Raw genomic sequence first — 25751 nt, forward strand, 5'->3', positions numbered from 1 at the left:
ATGTTGCGTAACACTAACCAAAAGCCCAAAATTTTTTTGTACTAAAAGGCTCTGAATATTTAATTTTTTTTTTAAATTTGGCTCATATTTGCACCTTAGGATTCATAGAATGTTGTTTACTATAACCTAGGTATATCAGTGAAGAGGATCAGTGACTGGCATGATTTAAAATTGTATATATTTTAGAACCCACTTTGGAACTTCCTGATTCACATATAATAACTTTCTTCTTATTATATATAGAATTAGAGGCCTGGTGCACGAAATTCATGCACTGGGGGTGGGGGGCGGTGGAGGTCCCTCAGCTCAGCCTGCACCCTCTCACAGTCCAGGAGCCCCATCATCAATCGCCCTGGATAGGGAGGCCCCGCCCACTCACCACAGCCCACAGTGCCGCCAGCCAGGTAGCCTGAGCCTCCCTCTTTGGGGCAATCTACAGGGGGCTCGGTGATCAATTGCCCCAAAGAGGGAGGCCCAGGCCACCAACCAGTAGGCTGCAGTGGGTGGGCGGGCCTACCTCTGTGGAACGATCATGGGGCGATGGTGGAGGGCCCCCTGACAGATCGCATTGCACACGCCTTGGCTGGCCTGGTACCAGTGTGTGTCATAGTGTGGTTGTCCAGAAGGTCGTTCTGCTGTTCAGCCTTTAGGTCTATTTGCATATTATGCTTTTATTATTATAGATAATTTATGGACAGAGTTTTGATTTAAGAGACAAAGCCCTGAATTCTTGTGTAGCTTAGCTCACCTCTTTGACTCTTGTTTCCTCATATTTCAAGCAGGAATAATTGTCCATGACTTCTATTCCATAAAAGTGTTGGAGGATCCACAAGTTAATAAGCTAAACAACTTTATACATTGGAAATTATCTTGAAAATGTGAAGTATTATCTATGCCTATTATTTATACCAGACCTATTTCAAAGATTAATTTAGGTGGATGATATTATCAGATAAACTATAATACATAGGTTTAGATATGTTGAGTAACTAAAGATGTTCAAACAAAAAAATAGTTACTAGCTGATAGTGGGTGTTCAGTTAACATTTGTTGCATAATAAATAAAAATACTAATAGATAAGAATAAGCAATGGATATGGAATATGTGAGAAATTATTAGGCATTAGTGGGCAGTAGATAGAAAATATTTTGTTGTCATTATACTGCTTTATAAATACATATAAACTATATTTATATGATATTAAATCATATTTATACTTGTATATTATTTTCTCTAACGTTAATAAAACAGAGTGACTGGCTGTTTCATATAGTTCTGCTAAAAATTCACTATTATCCTCTCAGGGATTTGGTTTCTGTTGAAGTGACAGGATAGATGGGAGTTTCTCCCCTCACGTTTTCAAATGTAAATGCAGGAAACAGAGAGGAAACAGAGCCAACCTTTTCTAGCGGGGTGGGGGGGGGGGGGATTACTATCCCTTTCTAGGAGGTCCTTTATTCTCTTTATTCATTAAAGAAGTAGTGAAAATCCATTTTATAACATGGTAAAATAATTCAATTTGAAATATTTTATTCATATATTAAATGCAACACTTAAGCCCATGGTTTGTGTTTAGACCCATAAAATACCCACTCAGTGCTCCTCCCTATAAACTCTGCAGGTGTCAGAAAACACCCTTGACTTCCACCATAACACTATTATTAGGAGTCTTTCCATATTGTCACTGTACCATCACTGAAGCTACCCTTTTGCCACCTAATTTAGCCTGAGCACTTTAGGCACTAGTTCTTTGTGCCAAATAGTTGGAGTTTGGGGACAAATGCCAAACTTCAGTGCCAGGTCTGAGACCTCAGCCAGAGACTAGCGTGTTATTTTTTTATAGACTGCAGCTGTCTTTTGCAAAAAGCACACCTAAGGTAAGGATTTGTTTGCTAGTGGTTTATTAAGAAAGCATGCCCAGGAAACTATTGAGACAGTGGGAAGTAGGATAGGAAGTAAGTAGTTAAGCAAGAGTGCGAGTTCAGGCCAAATCCCTGATGCAGTCTGATTCCAGGCAATGTTCATTACATCTGAGAGTTTATCCCAAATTGGAACAGGGGAGCTGGGATCTCTTACTCTATAAGTCATAGTCATTGGCTCAGGGTTACCCTGGTCCTTCAGGGCTCATGTAGGACAAAGCAGCTAATTCCCACAGCCCAAAGGCAGTCTCCAGAAGACTTAGAGGCAAATGAATATGGGAGATAGCAAACAGTTCACAGAAAGGACAAGAAGCATCCAAGGAGATCTGGGTGGAGTACTGACAGTGTCTCCTACACTAAGAGAAACCTGAGGGAGCGAACCTGAGGCAGAAGTTCAGGGATAAACTGAAATCAACACCACTTTGGGCTTACCAAGTCTTACCAAGTAATGATTAAGAAAGAGCTCAGGAGTAAAGTGCAGATCAATAGGTTAGAAATCAGAGAAACAAACTAGAAGCTACTATACCCAAGCCAGGCAGAGTGGCTGTGATCTCCACTTATAAGGCACCCCCACCTTGGGAGGAGGGGAACTATCCGAGGTGCTGACCTCCATTTCCCCTCCTCTTGACTCACTCACACCCGTCTGTATAGCACTTCTTGATTATTCCCAGCACCTGTCCTCTTGTCAAAATGACTTATTTAGTTGAAATATTTTATATAAAATTAATTACTCTAGGCGGGCACATTGAGTAGCCATCTAAAATTAAACAAATATCAATTTCATCTTGAAGGGTGTTTGCTGGTTTCCGTTGTCCAAGAGCTGCCATTAATACCAGATAAGACTCATCAGGATCCCGCTTTCTCAAGCTCCAACCAGCAGAGCTGGTTGTGAGAATATGGCAGGGATGGTTTCCCCAGGATGTGGACAGTTGTATCTGGATTTTTTTAGATTGGATTAATCATGTTGCTACTGGGACTTGCTGTGGCAGCTTTCTTATGGAATCATTTACATTTTTCTCTTGAAATGATAATGGCTGTTTCTGAATTGTTTTTGCTGTTATTATTGTAATGTTCATTTTCTATGAAGCACATCAAAATTCAGATTCACCTTTCAGCTTAGAAGAATTAGCAAACCTTAGAAACACCCAGAGGCTCAGAAAATCTATTGTGAAATGGAGGCAGCGGCTGCAAACACTAGACTATAATTTTTATTAAACCCGAATATCTTTGGGCTTTTGGACCCTTCAAGCCCCTGTGAGCATTGTTTTAAATAGAAATAAACTCTGGCTTCTAAAAAAACCCCACAAATATTAACAGAGAAAAAATAAAAATAAATATTACATAATGTTAAAAGGATTATTTTTGGATAGAACAATGCATTTATTTTATTTCTTTTATGCTCACAAAAGCATTCTGTTTTAAATTTCAATAGTACGTGTTATATTTTATAATAAAATATAGTTTAAACAATACAAATTAATTTAAAAAATATAGGTAGGGGGTAATTGACATTGCTGATTACTTCCTGCTTTTTGAAACTTTCTCTTCTGCTGGCTTTTTTAAAAATTTATTTTCTGATTCCTGAATTTTCTCCTACCTTCTCAGTCTTTTCTCAGTACTCATCTTCCTCTGCCATGTCATTAAAATTTATGTTCTTCAATATCCTGAATTCAAGCTTTTTTCATTGTAAATTCTTTTCTTCTTCTTTCACACATCTAAATACAAAATCTGACTAATTCAGTATAGCTCATTAATATGCCTCAGAGTGGCTCAATTCTCTCCTCTAGATTTCCATTATTTCTCTTTTTTAAATTATCAATCAACTTTTCAACTAGCGAAACTTCATCTCATTTTACTGCTTACCCAAAGACTGTTGACAAATCCAGTGCGACATTTTATTGTAAAATAAAATATCTAGTTCCTTGATAAAATATTAAATAGATCTGCAATCTGAATGACTCTTACCTTTCTGGGCTCATGCCCCAATAGTGTGCTTCATGCCAGTGTATTACCTGAGCCCTCTGCTTTGGGGACACGCGGCTCCCTCTTTAAGGAATACGCTTCCACACACTGTGCCTCTTTAAACGTGTGGTCCTGGTTATTCTTGGCTGTTCTCTAGGCCTCAACTCATGTTTCACTTTTTCAGGGAAGCCTTTCCTGTCTTTCCTCTTAGATTAGTTTAGCATCCTGCTCTGCATACTTGCTCACCCATTATTGCATTCTACTGTGATTTTCTGTTTACTCATCTATTTTCTTTAATTTTTTAAGACAAAAATCATGCTTGAATTCTTGCATCCTTAACATTTAGTAGAATAGCTGCACTAAATGTCAGGTGAGAGTATTTCAAACAAATATTGAAATAACTGATTAAATGTTCCCATGTAAAAATCTCACTGGTGTATTTGCATATTTATTAGCTTTTCCTGAGAACTGTGATTCTTACCAAAAAAAAAAAAAAAGAAAAGTTTTAGTTATTCCCCCTCCCCCGCCACTACTCCTCCCATTACTAACTGTTGGTGTTCCTACCACATTAATTTCAATATTGTAATTGTTTTTGAATGGTCAGAGCTGTGCTGTCTGATAATTAAGTGTAAATATTAATTCACATAAATGGTGGCAATTAGTATACTTTATACAACCAAATAAAATTTTGGGGGCCTGGCTTAGGAGAGGAAAATGAGAGACTAGACAAAGAAATCCTTCGTTAAACGTAGCAGGATACACAGGCTTACCAGTTAGGACTAGGTTGTCTGTCAGTGACAGGAAACCCCATTTCAAGAGAGATTTAAACAAGATGTGGTCCAAGAATCACGGGGGCTCTGCTTTAGGAATTCCTCAGTGACATAGGCAAACTCACTACTCTGCCATTCCTAGGGAGGGCCCCCTACCCTCAGGTTCCAGCATGATGTCTCACACATTCTATACAGCATATTGTGGGATGAGATAAAAAATATGGGGGGCGGCAATGGACCAATGCAAGCTATTTCTTAAGAAAGGTTTCTGCAATCTGCTAAAAAAACACACACATTTATTTATTTATTTGTTTGTTTGTTTACACCAAAACTTAGGAACATGGTCACACTCAGCTACAAGAGAGATGGAAAATATAGTTTTATTTTGGGTAACTTGGCATCAGCTAGAAATCCTACTACCATGGAAGAAAGAGTAATGGGATGTTTGGGAAAGGTTTGACAAACCCTATTACACCAATTTAGTCCAAAATTGATGGGTAAATGAGGACTATTCCTGTTTAAGAACTGCCTGGTAAGAAGACAGATATTATTGATAACTAGAGGCCCAGCACATAAAAATCGTGCTTGGGTAGGGTCTCTAGCCCTAGCCTGCAATCAGGGTCACCTTCTTCCTGGCTCACCAGTCCCCAGTCCCGCCCTGCCACCACCCACCGGGTTCCCCATGGTTCCCTGTTCGCCATGCTGCGATCGGAGCCTGCAGGGCCAAAGGGGTGAGGGGGGGACCGAGAGGTGGTCAATGTACCACATAGCAACTGGTCGAGCAGCCGTTCCGATCATTATGGTCGCTGGCCTTTTATTATATAGGATATTGATACATTAAAATGGACAAGAATTGAGTGCACATAACAGGAATTATTCTAAGCTCTTTTTATATATAATCTCCCTTAATCCTCTTATTAAATATATTGAGTATTTGCTATTATTGTGTTCACATTATACATGCAGATACCAGTTTAGCTAACTTAAATGACTTGTCTAAATTTGAAAGGCAAGTGACCACACTAAAGAATGTAAAAGTTATGATGGTTAGATGGCATTATGATGGTGATGGTTCTATTGCTGCTGTAACAATTTATCATAAACGTTGCTTAAAACAACACATATTTATTACCTTACTAGAGGCCCGGTGCATGAAATTAGTGCATGGGTAGGGTCCCTAGGTCTGGCCAGCGATCAGGGCCAGGCCAGAAAGGAGGCGATGGTCACCTGGCCGGCATGGAAGGAATGGACGCAGGATGCTGCTGCCACCATTGTCGGCACTCTGCCACCCCCCGGCTTCCTGCCTCCACCCTCCTCCTTCCTTTGGCGCTGCACTGCCACAGCGGCGGGCGGGTGGCGGGCTGATGGGCGCCTGCAGGCCAGGGGGAGGGACAGTGCATGGGAGATTGGCTGTCATCCCCAAGGAGGAGCCAGCCCTCAACCCCCTGGGAAAGGAGCTGCGTCCACACCACCCACCCCCAGTTCTTTGTCCCAGCCCAGTGGCCAGCCCTAATCAGGCGATCAGGGCCTGCCGGGGGTGAAGGGAAGGAACTGCAGAAGGTTGGCTGGCCAGGAGAGGTTGGCCGGCCAGGGGAGGTTGGCTGTGGGAGCACACTGACCTCCAGAAGGCAACTCCTGCATTGAGCATCTTCCCCCTGGTGGTCAGTGCGCGTCACAGCGACCAGTTGTTCCGGTTGTTCTGGTCATTCCAGTCATTCCAGTTGCTTAGGCTTTTATATATATAGACTAGAGCCCAGGTGCACAAAAATTTGTGCACTGGCGGGGGAGGGGGTAGAGGGGTGCCCCTCACCCCCAATTGTGCCCTCTCACAGTCTGGGACGCCCTCGGGAGATAACCACCTGCTGGCTTAGGCCCGCTCCCCGGGTGGCAGATGGCAGGCCCGATCCCTCGGTGCCTGCCCCGCCTCCCTGGGTCGTGCACACGGCTGGGCCGATCCGGGGGTTGGGGCTTTGCCCCGGTTCGGGTCGTACACGGACACCCGCCACCCCAGGTCGCAAATAGCAGGCCCAGATGGTGGCGGGGCAGGTGGGATGGCGCTGTCCCGCCCTGCCTGCAGTATGCAAATTAGCTACCATCTTTGTTGGCGGTTAATTTGCATATCACACTGATTAGCCAATGGGAGGCCTAGCGAAGGTATGGTCAATTACCATGTTTGTCTATTATTAGATAGGATGGTTCTCTAGGTCACGAGTTCAGTACAGGTCTCAGCACAAGAAAATTAAGGTCTCAGGAGGCTGTTTTTCTGGAGCTCTAGGGAAGAATGTTTTCTGTTTATTAATGCTGTTGGCAGGATTCAATTCTTTGTGGTTGTAGGGCCAAAGTCCTCCGTTTCTTTGCTGGCTCTTAGCTGAGGGCCATTCCCAGCCACCTTCCAATCCAATAAAGGCAGGTGTATTTCTTCTGGTGTCACATTTCTTTGCCACAGTCTTCTGCCATGCTCTCCCACTTTTAAGGACTGTGTGATTAGATCAGGCCCACCTCGAATATCCGGGATAAATTGTTCATCTCAGTGTTCTTAACCTTAATCACATCTGCAAGTCCCATTTGGCATGTAAGGTACATAGTCACAGGTTCCCTAGATTAAGGCATCTTCATCTTGGAGAGGCTATTATTCTGTTTACCACAGGTGGGAAAGAGAAGGGGCAAGGAGACTGGTGACTTTTCCAAGGTGACTTTTAAGGGATGGTGTCTTAAATGGGATGCTCTGTCCAGCAAAGGAGACAGAGAACTCTAATTACTATCTAAGATATATTAAAAAAAAAAAAAATGACAAAGGCCAAGCTTAAAATCTTGACTGTGTCCCATTCTGTCTCTCTTTTTTTTCCCCCAAGAGGGATCCCTTTATCAGTAGACAGATTTAAATATCATTTAATTATTCCAGAATTCCATTCCATTTTCATTCCATGCCTTCCCTCTATCCCTAGCAATGAAAGATGATATTTCTACTTAGGTGAGAGGAAGTATTCATGGAAAGCGTTTATGTCCAGATGTCCTCATCTACCCATAATGATGCCTTTAATGGTGAAAAACACAGGCAAAAAGGGAGCAGGTGGTAAAATATAGGTTAGGTAAAGAAGAATTGCTTGTGTAAAAGAGATGCCAAAACATCTTCAAACTAAACCATAGCTTGTCATATGTGTTAATTAAAAGGCCCTGTTAATCATCTCGAATAAGAGTTATGGAATGGGAAGCGTTCTTTCATAATAATGAGAAAGGGAGAGTTTATTATGAGTTAGAGTGTAGAAAAGTGTCTGGCACACAATAAATATTTAACAAATATATGGTGTTGATTGTATAAAATTTTACATATCTGTATAAGCAAATGTTGTATGCAGTTTCATATTATAGAAATCACCTAAATGTAATAAAATAATGAATTATAAAACATTTATATTCTTACTTTAGTGAAATAATTCTCAAATATTTATAACTTACAGCACTCTACTGGCTGTAAAAATATGTAAGTTGAATTTATTCATGACTTATGTATGATTATTTTATAATTTTTAAAACAGCTCCTAGAATTGTACAGTTTTCATATTATATCTTTTTTATTTCTATAAATACAATTTTTTAAAATTTATTTTTCTGCTTATGATTATCATTTTTCCAACTGATGGCACAGAGAAGTAATAAAAAAACAGAACAAAATCTCTCTTCTTTGCATAGCATATATTTATTTATTTTAGAAGCTTTATATTTCACTTATTCTTAAAATAATATTTTAACAGCTCATCACATGTATATTGGTTAATTCCATAATTACATGACCAATATTCTAGATTGTAGTTTTAATAAAGTTAAATGTAGTTTCATTTTATATCTTGAAAACTGAAGCAACATCATGTTGTTGTTTTTAATAACATGAGACTTTCATGGTGTTTTCTTTAATCAACATTTTACTTTCTCCAGAAGGTGAGTCACCACCTACCTACCTGTTATACCATTTAGGATAAAAATAAATATTAATTCTACTTCTTTTCTGTATTTTCTACCATCAGTGCTACCATTTTATCATATTCTACTATAAAATATAAAAATTTCTATTCCTATGCAAACATACATATTGTATAATGATATAATGAATCACAGATCACCATCCATTTAACCTACCTCGGCTTTTGTTCTCTCAATAACAAATAAAGATAATAATACCTTCCTCATGGGGGTTTAGGAAGGATTATATGAGATAATACACACTATACACTTGAACAGAATCTAGAATATGGTATGTGTTCAAAAAAGGGAAGTGAAATAATAATAATAATAACAATAATAATAATAATAATAAATGTTACTACTGCTGCTGCTACCAGCACCAGCAGCAGCAGCATTCTCCCAGAGTGTTTGTTCTGAGACCTAATGCCTCCAACAGCATTTGAGCTTCACTTTCTACTGTGCAGATCACACAGGCTCTCACACATTTCAGAACTCGGAATATCCTCGTGGCGAATCCCTGCTGAAATTAGTCATCAGAGCCATGAACAGATGCTTCTAAGAAGTCAGAATGGTCTTCTGCTAAGAGCCTGTAAAAGGAACTGAGATGCTTTACTATAGATTAGAAGGTTATCTTAATGACAACCTTGGAGTTGGGGAGGGCTGTAGTCACCATTCTGAGGCATTGTTTTCTGCTCCAGCTGCCCATCGTCAATAGGTGCAGCTAGAAATGTTAAAGGGACCGCTTAGCAAGAGGTACAGGGCACAAGGAGGCCAGCCACTGCTTGATTTGGGGGTGGTGAACCTTTGAGAGATTTTAGGGAAGTTCATAGCCTGTGCAGAGGAGACAGGCCATTTGAATGGAAAAGCCCCTGGAAGCAGTTGGCTGGACCTGAAAGGTGGGTGGGGTGGGGCCTCAGGGAATCCCCAGGGCAGGGTGAAGGGTGCTAGCCAGGTTGATGAGGATGGGAATTAGAGTCCACTTCATGATTCATTACATGTGGAAGTGTATTGTAGGTGATTCTCACTACCATAGTGCTATGCTCAATCATTTTGAATTAATCTCATTTTTTAAGAAACTTTCAAGTTAAAGATTATTTGTATAAAAATAGATATAGATGTATAAATGGAGAAACACATAGATATGGATTAGGCTGACCCATTACCAAAGAGGGAAAAAAAAAAACAGCCAAAGGCCTTTCTTATCAAACTCGTTTTAATAACTTCATTTTTATTTGTTTCCAAAATATTTGGATATGTACAACCTAACATATACAGATTTGTAATGAATATCCTCCTAAAACCAATGACATTATCCAAAAGCATTTTCTTCAAAAATTTTAAATTCAAGTTGATAAATTATATGTATAACGAAATTTAAATTGTGTCCGCCAGTAGCTAAGCATGACTACATGACAGAAAAGAACCTACAGTTTTGTACAGTTATGTTATAGATTTGATGCAATTTTTATTTTTACTTTTGTAGCTTCTTCCCTTCAGTGAAACATTTGTAATGCCATATTTAATCTGTCACTGTTAACATTCCAGCAGTCCCCTGAAGGGGAAGGCCGTGTAGTGACAGAAAAGGCATAAGAAAAATAAAACAAAGCTGAAAGCTTTCATCATCCTATCAATATCTTTCTGTGTCTCCAGGCTCCCCTCCTCCCCTGCCTCTAATATATGAGCCCTTGTAAGAACTGAAACTATTAACCTGATGCTGGCAGCAAAGTGGACGAACCTAAAGAACTGCCTAAGCTGGCACTTCTCATTTTATATGGTCTAGTTCAGCCGTGGAATATGTCTTCTGTAATAAAGTATCCATGTATTCTGTTGCAATGTATAATTCTTCTAGAACCTGAGACTTATTCTTTATTTTAAAGAGACAAAATGACTTTCAAATGAGTAAATTTTGATTTGCATGCGTCATATTAAAGCTTTTTATATCTTACAATATTTACCTATTTCACAAATTTCACGTGGATTTAGCTTTGTAAATTTCTTTTTACAAAAATATGCAAATTGAGATGCTTACTAATTAAACCACTGTTAAACACTAATTTTCCATAGGCATATGAAATACATACCACATATAATATGTATTGCAGAAACAGGCACTGTGTTCTGAAATGTGACTTTTAAAACAAATGTTCTGCATATTCTGCTCTGTCTGAATTAGACTTTACACTCAATAAAATTTGACAAAATAGTCCTGAGAGCCATAGTTTTTGTAGTGGGCTTTTGAATAGTGTTTTATATGAATAAAGAAAGAGAAAAGATAAAAATGATTACAAGTATTTTTATTTGGGGTAAAGAATCATGAGGGAGTCGACTCTTCTTCACTCCCACTTCCAAAGCCAGTTTAACTTCTGGACCCTAACCTTGCCCTGCTCCCCTTCAAATTCAGATGGTTCCTGCTGCCAAAGTAAGTAAGCGAAAAGCAAATGCAACCAGTCAACCCTTTGCCCAAAACTCACTGCTTGCAGCTCTTCATTTACAAAGCTCTTAACACAGTTTTTTTTCCTGCCTCCATCTTTAGTTTTCCTTCTCATCATTTCTTCTCTCACAGTTTCTATTGCAGAAACAAAAAGAATATTCCTTCCCACTGTGCCATGTTTCGTCCATTCCCCTACAGTGTTCTTTCCCAGTTCCCACCTTCACCTTCCATTGCACTGCCTGGGAGGTTTATCCTGGGGGAAATCTTTCTTCTTTACTCTCCAGTTGGATTAAGGGTTCTCATCTCTGCTTCCTTGTAACTCTGTGTGTCCGTGTCCAGAAGCATTTAATACAGAGCGCCGCATGGGTCTTGTTTACCTCGGGTCTCCCCATTGTATTGTGATTGTCAAGGTCTTTGGAAAGTATGTGAAAAAGGAAGTGCTTTAATTGGATGTTAAATTGATTGGGAGACATAGCATTGCATAGCTGAAACGTAATTAAACTGTGTATATTTTTGTATTTAAGCATATATTTTGCATTCTGGATTTCCTCATCTGGCAACAAAAATACTTGTTAATGTTGGAGTGAGTTATTAATGTTCTAAAGTGAACATAATGGAGAACACTACTTCCAGAAAAGAGAATTTTCTAGCAGCATAGAGTTTGGGGGAAATCTCTTCTTTTTGAATCATTGCCAAAAAAATAAATAAATAAATAAAAGAACTTTATCCTCAAGATTTACTGTGAACAGATATGAGCATCTATTTTATGCTGAATTAGTTATCATAGCTAATAATAACTGCCCCTTATTGAGGATCTACTATATATCAAGTACATATATGTTGTTTTATAAACTCTTTAATTAAATACTTCAATATGAAAAAAGTATGAACTTTTTATAGATATCAGATTCTCTCCAAATAATATAACATTATATGGCAGCGATGGGCCTTAATACCCTAGGCTTTGCTTGTGCACTTGATTCTATCATTCTGTCTCACTAAAAAGTATAGCATGGTATTGAAGTTAAGCTCTCATTAATTTGTTTAGTTGAACATCATCAAGGGTTTATTTTAATTCTCTACTAAATATATTGGTACAAATGCCTAATACCAGCGTCAGGTGCTAAAGAAATATTGAGAAATTTCATTTGCTTTCAGATTTGTTTTGAAGAAGACAAACAACAAAAACAAATAGACTTCACCATAGAAGATAAAATAGCTTATTCCAACCCATCCTTCCTGTATTTCCCCCAGGGATTTGACATTAGATATCAGAAATTACCTTCCCTTGCCAACACTACTAGGTATTTAACACATAGGGCATAGGCCCAACATCAAAGAGCATAGTTAGAAATTGTTATGCAGTATTTGGCAGACAGAGAGGATTTCCTAAATTGCAGACTTTACTATACAAACACAGAATAGTGTGATGTTTAAGCACACAGATTGTGGCATCAGACAAATCTGAAATAGATTTTAGCCCCATCATTGTTTGCCAAATAAATCTGGGCAAATTATTTGGACAAGGTGTTTCTTTAAAAAGAGAATAGATTAGACCTATTTATCCACTAGAAAGTTTTCAGTTTTAAGTCTAGGAAGCCATAAATCAAATGATTTAAGTAATAAGGAAATGCATTATTTGGCACAACATGCTGTCCAGAGGTGTGCAATCCTCAGGTACACAGTGAAAACATCTGATATTGGCTCTGGGCATCGTCATGCCCTGGCTTTGTCCTCAAACCACGTTACACAATGGCTGCCACAGTGCCGGTCAATACAATCAGTCACTTCCAAAGCAGACTGAGTCTTTGGTTTTCTTCTTACTTTATTATTTAATTAAATTATTGTGGTAACACTGGTTAATATCATTATATAAATTTCAAGCATACACCTTTATCATACGACATCTGTGTATTCTATTGTAAGCTTACCACCCAAAGCTTTGTCTCTTTCATCCCCATGTATTTGACATAGTTCACCTTCTTTATCCTCCCCTGACTCTTCCCCTCCTGGTAACCATGATTCTGTTCCTTGTATCTGAGTTTTCTTTTTATTTGTTTTGCTTTTTTATTTGTTATTATTTTGTTTTATATTCCACATATGAGTAAATCATTCAATTCTTGTTCTTTTCTGTCTGACTTTTTTTTTTCACTTAGCATTTAATTTGAGCACCAAGAGTCCTTTCCCAAAAGCCTTCCAGTGGATTTCTTCTCACTTATCCCTGATCAGAATTAGGTCACATACTAATATGTAATCTTACCCATGACAAATTGAAATGAGACTGCTAAGATCGGCACAGGCTGATTAGGACCATCCCATAGAACTCAGAATGGGGTCAGCAATCCATAAAGCATGTGGATGTGTAGAGTAAGATACATAGTTGAACAAAACCAGTGTACTCTAAAGAAGAGAAAGGTCAGGGGTGAACAAAGGAGAGGGCTGTGGGAAGGCAGTTGATTATTTCTGCCACAGCGCTCCCTTGTAATTACCAGATTTCCATATAGATACATCTTCCTCTGCATTCACTTTGTAAAAAAACAAAACAAAACTAAACAAAAAAACCAAAAGCCTACACAAAACATATTCTTCACCTATATCAGTGGAGAAAACCCAGAATGTCAGCCTGTCACTTCAGGCAATGAGCTTAGAATGTCCAAGTGTTGTACTGGCATCTCCATTATTTCCCATGTGGTTTCCCATTACCCAGAGACCTATGGTCAGAAGACAGGGTATCATCACATCCCATATATAATGATAGAATACAAAGGTGGTCTTAAACACTCCCATTCAGAAGAAGAGAGTATGGAAATTCATAGAGCAATACCCTGCTGGACAAGATTGGTGAAGAGACTACCTCCTCTGGAAGTGGAATGAGTTCCTTGATGAGCCTGGCAAGTAGCAGAACTCCGTCTCTCTAGGACCTTACTCTGTTACAGTGTGACATGGCTTCTGGTTCTGACTTCTGAGAAGATTTTTTTTCTTCTATTGGACAGTGCTGCTCTAAGACGTTAGTATTATAAACACTATTGCATCTAAAGTTAGATGTTTCTGTTGCTTTTGCCACCCTCTGCCAGAATCCATAGTTCCTGATCCTTAGGTCAAATGCCTATACTCTGCTCATTGGGAAATAGGCTCCTAATTCCTCAGATTCAAGGAGGATATTTAGGTGCTAAGTGTCCAAACGAATGTACAAATATACACTACATATAGTTTTCGGGTTAAAATAAAGCAATGCATGTAGAATGATGAGCCTAGTGTCTTACACATTATAAATATTTGTCAAGTTTTAATTTTCCTGGGTAAGACATATGCAGCTTAAAATTAAGCATGAATTTCACATGACTTCATAAAATATAATGATGTAGAAATCATGGCTCTGTGAATAATGCAGAGATTGAAAATTATGAGACATAAGTTTTACACCAGTTTTATCAAAATACCCTAAAAAATCCATGTATTGAAACTTATAGGAAATGAAACTATTAAGCATTTACTGTTTAATGCTATTTTCAGATTTCAAACTTCTGTAAAACCAATGTTAAAATGCATGAGGTTATTCTTAACTGACTGCCTTAGTACCTTCAAAGTTTTAAATAACCCTCACTAAGCAGCACTGTATAAGCCATTTGGAATTATCCCCCTACAAATGGAAGTAATTGCTTTTAAAAATCAAGACAGTTATAAGTAATTTCTACATTTTATTATTACAAGTTTTTTGGCAGTACTCTGAGCTAAATGCAGCTCTCTTTTTCTACTCACGAGTGATTAATAATAAGGCAAATAAGGCAAAATATATGACATTTCTTTCTTTACTAATAAACATGATATTCTTCCTGTTTCCCTACTAAATATTTCAGCCCTAATGCCAACCAAACATGTAAAGAAAGCATTCATATTATATTGATGATGATTTATTGATTTTTTTAAAATCTTTCTACTTTATTTCCACATGATGCCAAGATAAAGGGATGGAAAATGGCTATTTGGTCAACTCCATATTACAGTAGAATCTGTAGAAAATTTCACATCACACTCCTGATGTTACATTTTCTATTCTTGCACAGGCAAAAGTATAGTGTGTTGTTTTTTTTTCTTTTTTTTAAATTTTCCAAATTACCTTTATACATTCCACTAAATAATATTTTCTCTATTGGGAGTATCTAATGTGCTATTTTTGAGTTTTATTAGCATGCTTTATTTATATTAATGTGACCATTTGAGGGAAAGATAGTTTTTGTCTCTTTTTTAATATGTAGACTTTACTTTTAAACTCCTATTTTAGAAGCAATGTTTAAATTAAGCCTCAATGAATTAAATTATAATGAATGTTTTCTACAAATCAGACTATTCTAGTTTCTCAGTGATTGGGTATCATTGAAACTGTTCAATAATTACAACTGTCTCAAATTTTAGTGACAGCTCAGTAGTTAAGTGCTTATCAGAAAATATATGGATTATTTAGTAATTAACCCATCACTTTAAAATGGATAGAGTTCTCATTGTGGCATATATACATGCATGAGTCTCAGTTACAATTCAGGCAAAGTAAAGTCTACCATTAAATGGATGTCCAAATTCTTTAGGACATGATTATATAAGAATGACTATCAAAAGATTTGCATAGAATTAGCAATCCAATCAATGAGTCATTTATTAGACACATATTTTGTATCTACTAGTCTATTAGGCTTTTTAAGCCATTTTAAAGGTGATGTTCCTTAATTTTAAATGAAATGCACTCATGGATCTATTTTGAAATGTTTGGAGTAAAGTGGATCATGGCATTTCTTCTTTGAATAGGATGACAGATGAAGTATTCTGAGAGGTCTACCCACTGAAAAAAAACAAAAACACCATATTTTTCTTCAGAGCATTGCTAGTTAACAAGAATATATACATACATAATAAAAAGAACAGTGAGCTGAAATGAAAGGAGAATAAATCAGTATAAAGCTCGGTTTTCCTTGGAGCAGATAGCAATTAGTCTATGGAATTCTAAGATTAGGGCCTCGTCTCCTTAGATCAATAAGTAAAGAAGTTAAACTTGAAGCTTTAACATTTATCTAAAAACCCACAAAGGGTGTTCAATTTACACTAGCATGCTAGTAAACCTTGGATCTAGTTAGCAGACAAGGAATGAAATTATACCCAATTTAGGCCTTCAGGATTCTCAAAGCTTAAATTCAGCAAGAGATTCTAAAGAGATATATACCTAGACACAATCTAGTTAGATTGTTGAAAGGTAAAGACAATCAGAATCTTAAAAGCAGCAGGAGAGATACCACTTCACACCTGCTAGAACCACTGTAATAAAACACAAACAAAAACAAGCAGAAAGTAAGTGGTGTTGATGTGGAGACATTTGAAGCCTCACACATTCCTGGTGGGATTTAAAATGTCGCAGCACGTCTGGAAAACGGTTTGGCAGTGTCTCAAACAGTTAAACAGGATTAATACATGACCCAGAAATCCCACTCCTATTTTTGGAAGCTAAGTAAAACTATCCTGTAAAAACATCTGAGCCTCTTTTTGGGGAGCAGTAGTTGATATTTTACTGCTTGTTTATTTCATAGTTTAGGCCTCTTATTTTATTTATTTATTTATGTATTTATTGAGTCAAGTTATTGTTGTTTTTTTTCCTAGAAACATTCAATGCTGACAAAGTTTTCAAATTCACTGTCCTATAGTCATTCACTTTCTTTTAGTCTGTGCTGGGCCTGCATTTCTGTCTTGTTTCTATTTCTAATATATAAATGTGTGTCCTCTATTTTTATTTACTACTTTTCTTTTGGTAAATATTTAAAAGAAACTTACAATTTCAACCATTTTAAGTGTACAATTCATTGGCATTTAAGTACATTTACTATGTTGTGCAACTATCACCCATGTCCGTTGTCAATAGTTTTTCACTAAATCAAACTAAATCCCTATTACCATTAAGCAATAACCACCAATTACCCTGGTAACTTCTATCTCTATAAATTTAACTTCTATCGCCACTTGTATTTTCTATCTCTACAAATTTGCCTATTTAGATATTTTATATATGGGGAATCGTATAATACTTGTCTTTTTGTGTCTGGTTATTTTCAAAGTATTGGAAAGTCTTCCATAAGAGAAAAGAACGTGTACATTTGTCAACTTATTTTATGATAGCAGTAAATTTTAAGAGTAAATCAGCAAGGAAAACCAGAGAAGCAAACTTCCTCATGTTTATAACGTATTATCTACCTTAAAAATATTCTTTTTTTAATTGCTTAAAGTATTACAAAGAATATTACATATGTCTCCTCCCCCCCCCCCGAAAAATATTCTTAATGGTGAACCATTACATATACACCTTTTAAAATAAAATACAGTTTAATGAAGTTAATTATCACCTTTTCTAGTAAAAATTACATAAGAGATCCAAGGAATTAAGATAAAAGAAATTTTTTAAGAGGCTTAAAAGCAAGATTTAAAATGTTATTTACAGAAGACATGCTTGTTATGTAGAAAAATAAAGATACTTTACAAAGATTTTTAAATAATAGGGAAGGCTTATCAAATTGCCTAAATATGAAGTCATTTAGCAAAAATAAATTTCATTTCTACATGCCAACAGTTGAAAATATAAATATATATATCATTGAAACAACAGCAAGAAAAGATTTCAGCATATGTATAAAAAAAGAGTTAAGCCAATTTATGTTGGTTCAGGGACAGATAAACTGATCAAGAGAATAGAATCTAGAGCCCCCAAACCAACACCCTATTTATAGAATCTTTATGTATGTCGGAGTTTGACATGCAGATCACTGGGGAAAGGAGGACTATTTATTCAATTAAATTACAGAAACAATTTCTTGTTCATATTGCAGTTAAAGAAAAATTGAAAGCGATGCTGTGCTTGCTTTCTGTTGTTGCAGAACAAATTACCCAAAATTAGCAGCATGAAACTAAATAAATTTGTTATCTTACAGTTTCCATGGGAAAGGACCTTAGGCACACGTTAGCTAAATCCTCTTATTAAGGTCTCACCAGAATAAAATCAGGGTGTTGCCCAGGGCTGCAATCTCATTTGAGACTGTGATACCAAGCTCACTGATTGTTGGAAGAATTTAGTTGCTGGGGTTTATAATTGAGGTTCTCAGTTTATGAAGGCCACCCATTATGCCTGCTACCAGGACCTCTTCGCAGCAGCAATGTGTTCTTCAAAGGCAAATAGGAGAGAATCTCTTCTGATTTATTTTGTCTCTTACTACTAGACCTTCTTTAAAGAACTTCCCTGAACTGGGTCAAGCCCACCCAGGATAATCCCCTTTGATTAACTTGAAGTCAACTGAATAAAAACCTTAATTACATCTGTAAATCTATAACATCCCTTACGTTATCCACATAATGTAACCAATTATGGGATTTATTCTCCATCATATTAATAGGTTTTGCCTACATTCAAAGGGGAAGTAATTATACAGGCCATCTACATGGTTAGTGGGGGTGGATCTTGGAGAGTCATAATTCTGCTCACTACACATACCTACTTTATCCTTTCTATGAAAGTCAATTCCCAAAGATGAATGTTTTGCAGGAAATTTCTTTACGACCTTGGCTCATAAGCCAATGCAAAAGTGCCACTTATAGGTTAGTAAGTCTAACTTTGTTAACATTATTTCTTCTAGACTAAAATATTTAACACAGAAAGTGGAAAATCAGATTATACACTTAAAGAACATATTGCAACACACATAACATGTAATGTATTAGTATCCAGAATATACACCAGTAAAGCTGATCTTCTCAACAGGTGAGCCAGGCTCAATGATGTATTATGAATGATGCATCAATAATGAGTTACAGGTAGAACTAAAATATTGATCTTAGCTCTCAATATCTTGGGCAAAAAACTTCCATTGTAAGCAACCTCATCAGCTCCACCTCATTGTGTCTATTCTTTCCTTATGTGTGCTATAATGGAAAACTGTGGGGAATCTGACATAAAGGATTCTTGCAATCAATAACAAGCAAACAAGCTATCCAAGTGAAAATTAGCCAAAATACAAATAGTCATGTCACAGAAAAGGAAGCATAAATGACGTATACATGAAAAGACATGCAACATAATAATTAATGAAGAAAATGCCAAACAAATATCATTCTTACATACTCTAAATTTTTAGTAATATCTAATGTATACATGTTGTGAGCATTTAAATTAGTAAAATAATTTTGGAAAATCATATGGCACAATGTTATAAAATTGAATTTTTCCTTTATTATCTGGACGTTGGACTCCTACGTACATAACTTAGAGATATACTTGTATTTTTGAAGCAGAGAATGTTTAATATTGCTCATAACCGTGTTGCTTATAATAGCAAAAAGTAGAAACAACCTAAATCTCTATTGACAGGCAGTTATTAAATGAGAGTGTTTATATTTAGCTCAGGGTAAACTGGGAAACATTTTAAAATTGCAGTCATGTAAAATGTATAATTCAAGATTTTTTTGTGTCTTCTGTATTAAACTTGACTGAACAATTTCTTTAGTCAATGCAAATATAAAATACTTTTTTAAAGAGTCATAATCACAATTTGTTGCTATATAGCTTTGAAAAGCCAGGTGATGACATCTGTTTTTAGAATTCCTTTTTGTGATACCACAGTTATAAGTAGTTATAATAATTATTAAAGGTATGCCTGTTTAATTTATTTTCTAGTAATATTGGTAACCTAAAGCATTCATTTTCTTTATGTGGTGATGAGTTATATTTTACTATAAATTAATTTTTGCTCAAGGACCTTTTGAATATAGGATAGTGTTTATGTAATTTCTTAGAGTATTGATTCTTAATTACATTATTCTTTTTTAATTTTTTTAAAAAAATTCTTTATTGATTAAGTTATTACCTATGTGTCATTATATTAAGTTCCTAACTTAAGAATTACAATTTAGTTAAATATGGGTGTTTGCCTAGGAGCATAAACAATATGGATGCATGAGTATGCTTTAGTAAAAAAATAATAATTATGTATCACGGATTAATGTGTCTTCCAAAGTACTGTGCTTTGTTTTCTAAGCCAAATGTTTTGGGGGTTGCCTCTCTGGTGCAGCTCCCAGGGCTTGGGGTGCCCGATGTTGGACACCAAACCCTGGCTCCTCGGGGAGAGATGCCTGAGGGTGTGATCCCTCCCTATTGTATGCTGCCACGTCAGGGTGGGTCCTTTGGGAGACTGTCTTTGCCTCTCCTTCCGTCGGACGTGGTCCTTTGATCTTTTGTTGTGGAGAACAGAAGTTCCTCTAGAGTCCAGGTTATTTTCAGAGGGAAACGATCCGTCTACCGTTGTGAATTTGGTGTGCTTGTGTGAGGAGGTGAGTTCAGGATCTTCATGCTGCTATCTTGGACTCTGCCCCCGATACTTTTAAATCTGATGATCTAGATTCAAATTTAGCCGTAACATATTTTAAGCTATACTATTTAAGCATGCGCTGTGTTTTATTGAGTTAGCTTTATAAAAATATCTGCAAATGTATGGAAAACCACCCTCCACCTACATGTCCTTTTTATAAAACCTTCTCTAAGTAGATTTGCATTCATCATTCTTCAAATACTTCATGTACGAGTATTCTATAAACAGAAGCCATGCCATTTCATTGAAAATTATTACAGAAAGTACAATGTGCCAAATGAAAATTGTTGGAGAATCATAACGATTGAACGTTAGCAATAGTCTGACATGACCTGCTGCCATAGTATGAAATGCCTGAGGTGCGTTTCAAATATTTTCCTCCCGTTGCTTTATTTTTGTTTTTATTGCATAATGCTACATATTTGAGATGTTTGTTTCTGTTTATTGCTAGGTTATCCAGATAAACTTCGAAGAATTTGACCTGGAGATTGGCTATGATACTTTGACAATTGGTGATGGGGGTGAAGTTGGAGACCCCCGAACAGTGCTCCAAGTGTAAGTCCTCAGTGTTTTCCTCTTGACTTTGCCTGTCAGGTATTTTTGAAAAATTTCCCTTATTTTTCTTTATGTCTAACTACCACCGACAAAAACATCGTACCTTATTTGTTATCCTCAGCCTACATGTAAGTACATTAAATCCCCTTCAGTGGGACTTAATGTACTTAATCCAAACACAAATTCTTAGAATGTATTATCAGACAGGAGCCCATGGGAAATAGACATCTAAAGAGAAATTGTGAAGTGGTTGATTGAGTCTTATATGGAAAACACATTTGCCCTCACATAATTTAAAAACAGACTAGAAAAAAGTATAAAATAGATCCCAGAGATTTAAACTGGTACCACAGACTGGTCAGTGTTGCTCACTTACTGGTGGCAATCTCATCCCTAGCTGTCAAGTGTTGGAGCTGAGTTTATCAGTGGTTATAAATTTGAAATCTTTAGCAATGAAACTTGAAGTAGTGAACCAGCAATGAAACCTCTTATCACAGAACTGAGATAGTTAAAATAGACCAAATATGATTCTTAATGGGAGCTAAAAAAATGAAATTATGTTGAAAAAAAGGCAAGTATTAGGAACTTACTTATTGCTGGGTCCTTGGGCTGTTAATTCAATTATTTACCTCTGATGAACCCATGAAGAAATGTTACAGGGAAAGTATATTGTTTACTTGCTATGAACTTCAAAAGCTTAGGGTATGCTCTCAGAATTCCTTTCATAACTCTTGATTTGCAATTAAGGCTTTATCAAATCCATATTTCTAAAAATGGGATATTTTGCATCATAATTACCTGAAACACTTTTAAAAAGTAGATTTCTGGACCCCTATTCCTGACCTATTAAATCAGTGTTCTGGGATTTGCACCACAAAATATACATGTTTAATAGACTTACCAAGTGATCCTTATGCACATCAAAAATTTGAGAACTACCGGTATAAATATTTATAAATTATTTTCAGCATAAACTACTCCCAGATACAATGTGCTTATCATGTATGTATTTCTTTCTGTGTAAATTGATTGAAGGTAAGCTAATTTTATTTCATTCTTTTTTCTCTCTTCTTTTTTTCTCATTTTCTTTGATTATTAATTTTACAAGTTCTTCTGGTATTATTATTCCATAATCCTGTAATAAAGCCTAGGATTTACCTTATGTGTACATTATAGGCCCCAGTATTATTCCTTCTTTGTTCTTATAATTCTAGGAAAAAAAAAACACTAAAACAAAACAAAAGCAAAAACCTACTCTTCTTAGCTGTCCTCATGCATGCTTGACTTCAACTCTAACCTCTTCCTCTGCCCACAACATGTATATCACTCATCAACCACAACTTTGCTGTCTGTCTCTGAGCTATTATAATTCCATTTTGTGATTCTTAACATAGAATGTATAAAAGGGTCAGCATTTTACATGCTTGGCTGTTGTGCTCAAACTGTTTGTAACTTCACCCCCCATAAAAAGTCTCAGCATTTTTATCAGAATGGTGAACCTGGTAGGTATTTTACTACATTGGACTACTATCTTCTAGAAATAATCTACAGTTTCTCCTTGATTTCCTTGTGATTTTATACCTGATAGCTTAGATTTCATTATGCTATAATACTGCATTAGAAATTTGCAGCCACAGAGCTAATATGATCAGTAGATGTGTTTGTTTATTGTTTGGGAAATACAAGGTTTTAAAGAACTGGATATTACATGCAAGAAAAATCTAAATTTACGGTTTCTTTTGTCAAACTGGCAACACTAGGCTTGGATTGTCACCTAGCAAATAACGGCTGGAACACTCTTCTTGCCCCCTTTAGAGAGGGTACAGGTTCTCCATGGTCACTAGTTCTTCTTTTGTTTTGCACTTGAGCTTCTAAGAAGCTTTGCATTTGCCTGCCTGGGCCTGTAGCCATTTATGTATATGACTCCTGATACAAAATTGGTTTTATCCTTGAATTTATAACAGTGTTTTCCAGATGGTCTCACTTTTACTCTGTCAATATTTAAATTGCTAGATTTATAAGAACAGATTATGTCAATACTGGTGTAACAGAAAAATTATGGCAGGTCAGTAAAACAGCCAGGAAGACTTTACTCAAGACAGTTGCACTAGGAATCAAGACTATTGCAATAGGGTCCCAAGTATTGAGCAGAGTCAACATTGTTTCAATAGGAAAGAGAAATTGAACTCAACTCTGTTGAACCAAAAGGTAGGATTGTTTTGTTGTTATTATTGTTTTTTTAAAAACAAAATAAAACACCTCAAGGACAAGTGTTTGTTTTTCTTTTCGTTTGTTTTTTGAGAGAGAGAGGAAGGTAGGGAGGGTGGGAGGGAGGAACAGAGAGAGAGAGAGAGAGAGAGAGAGAGAGAGAGAAAGAGAGAATACAGTGGCATTAAGTTGCTCTAGCAAATTTAAGTTTCAAGTCCTTTCTGAGAGCCACTGTTCAGCCCATCTGAGGTGCCGGCTTCCCCCAGCAAGCATGTGTCCCCCTGGAATTCTCTTTCATTTTGATAGGCATATGGTTAGCCTGCTGAATATAAGTTTACGGGGAAAATATCATGCTTGCTTGCAGGAGTTGCTCTAATTTTTAACAAAGTTAGCAGTAAAGTTATAGGCCATTTTAATCTAGTGTATTGCTGAATCTTAGCAAATGAGTTTGATTCAACCTATGGGAATCTGCAAACATTTGCATAATTACTGAATGACAGTGGAAACAAGACGTCTTTCTCTCTCTGATTCATTATGCTCTAGTCTCCCCAAAATAGACAATATGTGAATTAAGAGAGACATTACCTTACCACCACCCAAACATTGGCCCCTGAAGAGGGAGAGACTTCAGACCTTACAGACATCACATAAAACATAACTAGACAAAATCTTTTATTATCCATAGGCAATAATTCTACGAAATCCAAATGCCATCAAGTTTCCTGTGAAGTTGTTTGGGGAAGACTGCCTACATATACCTAGGGAATATCCTGTAAAGAATTCTGCTGACAAATTGGCCATCTCTTTAATAAGTTTTGAATAACTTCATATATATTAGATATACGTATATAGTTAGAGTCTATCTATCTTTCAGATCTTTTACTTAGATGATTATGATGATGACACAACATAATTAACCAAGAAATAAGGACTGTGGTATAGGAAAATTGCTTTGTTAGATTATTCCCATAATTTAGTAAAATTTATTTCACAGCTCTCTCAGCAAAACCATTGCCTTTCGCAGTTCTCATTCTGCCCGGCGTGAGCTCTGCAATGGCTTGCTGGCCTGTGTAGGTAGAAGTGCATCTTCTCACAAACCAGTTATCAGTTCTCTGTAGGCTATGTTATTTCCCCTCAAAGTTTTCCAAATTTTTTGTTTCATGACAGACATCAGATGACTTGTATATACGTGTTGCAATTCTCTTGTTACTGTCATTGACTAGGCTGTTGTGCCAGCTTAGTTCTGGGAATTATATCTTCCAAAGTTTCATGAGATGTCACTATAGCATACAAAGCTTTAGGCTGGCCACTTCCATTCTGAACACACGATCCTCAGCAAACACCATTAAATCGGCATATGAACGAGGATATCAGACAAATCAGGTAAGGGCCTAGTGCCCTATTCTATTAATGTTGTACAGTAACGATCATCTATTTGATCTGGATCTTGTTAAAGACTAACAGGATGTTTGCGTCTCCCAAGCACAATGTTGGGATTGAGTAATAATTCTTGTTCACAGTTGTCTGATGGCACACTCACATAGTCCAGATCTTAGGCACTTTGTAAGACAGCTGTAACAACACATAGGACATGCAAATAAGTCAAGTGACTAAAGGCAAGGGTTTCAGTCTTTTTTAAAGTATTATGCAGAGTAGAGTCTTCATTTTCATGACAAAACAAGAAGGAAGGCTTTACAAAACTTAGATTCTTCAAAACTGAGACCATAGTCAATTTTAGGTTACAAGCATCTTTAGAATCCATTGACTTAACCAGAAGATCTGGGAAATTATCATACAGTCGCTCCTCAGAAGTATCTTCCTCACTGCAAATGCTGGAATCCATTGCCTACAATACTCCTGAGTGTTGCCAAAATTTTCTCTCTTTTCTTTTTGCAATAGGGAATTTCATCTGACTCTTTTGGTGCCTCAACAGCAATAAATGCCCTAAATATTTTACCTCAGTTTAGCAATAATGCAATTTATCTCGTGAGGCCTCATGCTCTTTCTAAGGGGGGATTATGACAAAGAAAAGACATTGGTTTTGCTTTGCTCTTTAGTTTCTGACTCTACCAGCTAATACTTATACATCCTTCTGGTGGGATAGCTTCCTCAAAGTTTTTCTGTAAATGACTAGTGCCATGTAGGAGAGCACGGAAACGCTTGAGGAATCCTTAGCCCATAAATATGGGACTTCTTTAAAAGTAAAAGCAAATAAAAAGTTAGTCTTGTCTATTAGAGAAACAGGATCCTCCAAAAAAGCAGATTATAGATAAATTTCAGAAAAACTTTGTGGATGATGGTATCAAAGTTATAACGTTCCAGTGATAGGGACTATATAGGCATTAATGGAACAGTGAATCTATTTACTTCTTCAAGATCTCGACAAAGGTCAGCCTTCTTTATCATATTTACCTTCCTTTTTTACTGAACATTTGGCAGTGTTAGTATCACAGGGTGAGTTCCCTTTTATAATTATTCCTTATTTTTCTAATTTGTTTTGTAACTGGTTTATTCATTCTAATTGAGCTCTCGACAAAGGGTAGCATTTGACAACAC

At 36.7% G+C, this 25751-nt stretch overlaps 1 protein-coding gene across 2 annotated transcripts in view; it reads left to right on the plus strand.

The window, feature by feature from the left end:
- The window catches only part of CSMD3 (CUB and Sushi multiple domains 3), an 857474-nt gene that overhangs the window by 412433 nt on the left and 419290 nt on the right, over positions 1–25751 (plus strand). For both annotated transcript variants that reach the window (XM_070391936.1, XM_070391937.1), the window contains one exon: positions 20884–20987. In XM_070391936.1, the coding sequence (XP_070248037.1) occupies positions 20884–20987 (104 nt within the window). The remainder of the gene's footprint in view (positions 1–20883; positions 20988–25751) is intronic.

This window comes from Myotis yumanensis, unplaced genomic scaffold (genome assembly GCF_028538775.1).
Source record: "Myotis yumanensis isolate MYYU_CA2020_CCGP unplaced genomic scaffold, mMyoYum1.0.hap1 SCAF_15, whole genome shotgun sequence".
Classification (NCBI taxonomy): domain Eukaryota; kingdom Metazoa; phylum Chordata; class Mammalia; order Chiroptera; family Vespertilionidae; genus Myotis; species Myotis yumanensis.